We start from the raw sequence: 3,102 nt of genomic DNA, 5'->3' as shown, positions 1-3,102 counted from the left end.
ATTTCATAGTCACGATCCTTTCGAGTATGACGGAGAAACGACAAAAACAACATATTTCTTCTCAAGCTTGTCCTTTGTATCGCCACGTGGAGTATTGATCCAAAAAGCATAATTAACACATGGTATTATTTAATTCTATCATATTATTTGATCTAAGCTCAGTGGGTAATAATAAGATTCTTTTTCTCATATTACTAAAAAAAAAAAATGTTTTTGCTCATCCGATTGATCAAATAACTAATTCAATTACCAAAATTCGCAAGAGTTTAATATGATAAAAACCAAATACATGTCCACTAAGTTGAATTTCTAAGGATTTGAATTACGGTCTTTGAATGAGCACGTTATATGCTAAGAGTTATCTAAAACCAGGACCAGTGTTGAACAAAAATCCAATGGCTATTTTCCTTCTTCCTAAAGTGATTTTGGCCGTGTACAAGAAACAATTAAACCTCATAAGGCTTACATTCTCTATATAACTCATTGTTGCTTTTTTTTTTTTTTGAATTATTGTTGTTACTTACTAAAATACAACACAAAGTGACAAGAGGCGATGTATCAGCTCATTCCACGTAAAGAACAAGCTTAAAATGTATCCCTAAATAAATAAAACAAAGACTTGACACATTCTGTAGTCGAATGAAAGCATCACGAGCAACACCCACTTGAGGCGGCACCCGATTGCTCAGGCTTTTCTTTGAATATGTTGTTCTTCTTCACTCCTGCTGACCCTTCTGCCAACAAACTCGGAATTTCCAAAATCTGTCCGACCCCCAAAAAAACCCCAAAAGTTACTATCAGTATCGCCATTTGCAAATCGGGTCAAAGTTTGGATTCAGTTGAACAAGCTAAAGCACTGATTTCTATCATTATTACTACTTCAAATTGATATGAGTACCGTACGTACCTTCATCACGAGTTCTTCAAAGCATTGGTCGACATTGACTCTAGTCTTGGCGCTGCATTCAATAAACAAGCATCCGTATTCCCTTGCAAAGTCGATCCCTTCTTTTTTGCTAACGACCCTCTCGCTTTCCTGTAACACACAGATACGATTAAAGCTCTTTTCAGCACCAAACGTTCTACATTGGCGAATTTGAAGGAAAGAGGATAGGATGGGGATACGTACCCTATCGACCTTGTTGCCCACAAGCATCTTTATGCAATCTTGATTTGTTGTGTATAGATCGATTTCCTTTGCCCATATATCAGATAGATTTGTAAATGTTTCCCGTCGTGTAACATCGTATACTGAAACAAAGCCAAACAAGAACAATTGTGAACTGCTGATATGAATTACATCTACACCTGAAGTTAAAAAGAAAATTAAAAAAAATAAAAAACACGATGATTGGTTTTGATCTGTGAAAGGAAATCTAATTTTAAGTTTTAAAAACAGATAGAGAAATGATGCATAGGAACTCGATGATTGACTGCATATTGCAGATGCAGAGGAACTCGATATCAGACGATCAGTTTAGAGAAATGATACATAGAAGGACACTACACATTCAATCACACATGAACACAACATCCGAGATTATTTTAAATAATTAATAAGGAAACATAATTTAGTTTCAACAGATTTTTTTCCTCCATTGATTTCAACCAAAAAAAAAAAAAAAAGCAGAAGACACGAGGGCCTGATATAGGCGAGGGAAATATAAACTTACCCATAATTACTCCTTGGGCGCCTCGGTAATATGAACTAGTGAGCGTTCTAAATCTCTCTTGTCCAGCTGCAAGATCAATCCAAACAAAAATCTTTCATTTGATTTCAAAGAAAGAAATCAAATCATCTAGATTCTAGAGTTGATAATGACTCTAAAATGCGGTTCTCAAAACGACAAAAATAGCAATTACCTGTGTCCCATATTGCAAGCTTCAGTTTCTTTCCCTTGAGAGTGACATGTTTAATCTTGAAATCAACACCTAAACAGGCACAGATTACGATAATATTCTTAAGAACACAAGATCAAAATCCAAGTTCAACATATAATCAATTAAAACCAAAGCCAACTTTTTTTTTTCCTTCCTTTGTATTTAAAAAAAAAAAAAAAAAAAAAAAAAACTGACCGGAAATCAGATAAGATTCGTCGACTATTCTGAATCTAAAAAGAAAATGAAGAAATGAAAACTCACCGATGGTCGGAGAGAGGTCTTCGAAGGCATCGGAAGTGAATCTGAGAAGGAAAGTGCTCTTGCCAACGCCAGAGTCTCCAATGAGCAACAGCTTGAACAAGTAATCGAACTCTTGTTGTTGACTCGAAGGCTCCATAGAAAACTAATTATCAAGATCGTCGCTCTCGGAAGCTTTTTGTTAGGTTGCAGAAGGAGAGAGAGGCAAAGAATGCTCGAACTTTGAACAAGAAGAAACTAAGAAACTGCAGTGTGTTCGGGTTTCCCGATATTTTATTCGGTGCTGAATGAAACAGGCTTTTATAGTGCAACCGACATCGTTGTCCGTACGATGATGTTGCGTGAGAGCGACGCAAACTGGTTAGATTTGAGGAAAGGTTTTCCGGGCCCTGTTAAAGAAGCCCATCAACGAGTACCTGGCCGAGCCCATGAAACAATTTCAGACGTGTTTAAGTTTTCAGAAAAATAATACTTTTCAAAACAATATTTTTTATGTTTACACTTTACAGATTTTTTTAAAAAAAATGGTTTACTATTTTATACTCTATTTTAATTTATTTATTTTTACAATTTTATTTATAAAAAAAATAATGAGATACACAAATTTTTAAAAATATAAAACAACCAGTATTATATAGATGTTATTATTTCAAAAACAATTTTATTTTTATTTTCCTTTTAAAGAAGAAAAAGGAAATTATGTGTGAATAATAATAATAAGGGCTCTCAAGGAAACTTTAAATGTTGGAATTTCAAAATAGTCAACGTTTGAATTTTTTTAACAGAAAACCCAATTCCGCATATGTGACAATTCAACTAAGATTTCAGTCTCAATTATACCCTTAAACATATATTTAATTAAGATAATATTTTATAGTTTTATATTTAGAAGTAGTAGTTATTACGTGTGATTGCTTTTTAATTTGACTTCCTTATTTTTCTCTATTAATAATTGCCTTATAT

At 33.6% G+C, this 3,102-nt stretch overlaps 1 protein-coding gene across 1 annotated transcript; it reads right to left on the bottom strand.

Moving 5' to 3' along the window:
• Positions 1-380: 380 nt before the first annotated feature.
• On the bottom strand, positions 381-2,423 carry LOC149400626 (ras-related protein RABC1-like). The gene is made up of 6 exons (XM_089613589.1): positions 2,143-2,423; positions 1,864-1,932; positions 1,674-1,739; positions 1,130-1,251; positions 908-1,036; positions 381-762 (listed from the first exon to the last, which is right to left on the bottom strand). Exons 1-6 carry the CDS (start codon positions 2,276-2,278, stop codon positions 649-651), a joined length of 636 nt encoding a protein of 211 aa, XP_089469715.1. The 5' UTR covers positions 2,279-2,423; the 3' UTR covers positions 381-648.
• Between the last annotated feature and the right edge of the window lie 679 nt (positions 2,424-3,102).

Source organism: Urtica dioica, chromosome 4 (assembly GCF_054948205.1).
Source record: "Urtica dioica subsp. dioica isolate 48M chromosome 4, U.dioica_male_clone48M_v1_H2, whole genome shotgun sequence".
Lineage (NCBI taxonomy): Eukaryota > Viridiplantae > Streptophyta > Magnoliopsida > Rosales > Urticaceae > Urtica > Urtica dioica.
This window is presented reverse-complemented; position numbering and strand designations above follow the sequence as displayed.

Excerpts from the sequence above, each read along its gene's own strand:
- LOC149400626 (XM_089613589.1), bottom strand. The coding sequence starts at position 2,278 with ATGGAGCCTTCGAGTCAACAACAAGAGTTCGATTACTTGTTCAAGCTG. Across the intron at positions 1,037-1,129 it reads TGGGCAACAAGGTCGATAGG|GAAAGCGAGAGGGTCGTTAG; the intron begins GTACGTATCCCC and ends TGTGTGTTACAG. Across the intron at positions 763-907 it reads TTGAAGAACTCGTGATGAAG|ATTTTGGAAATTCCGAGTTT; the intron begins GTACGTACGGTA and ends GGGGTCGGACAG.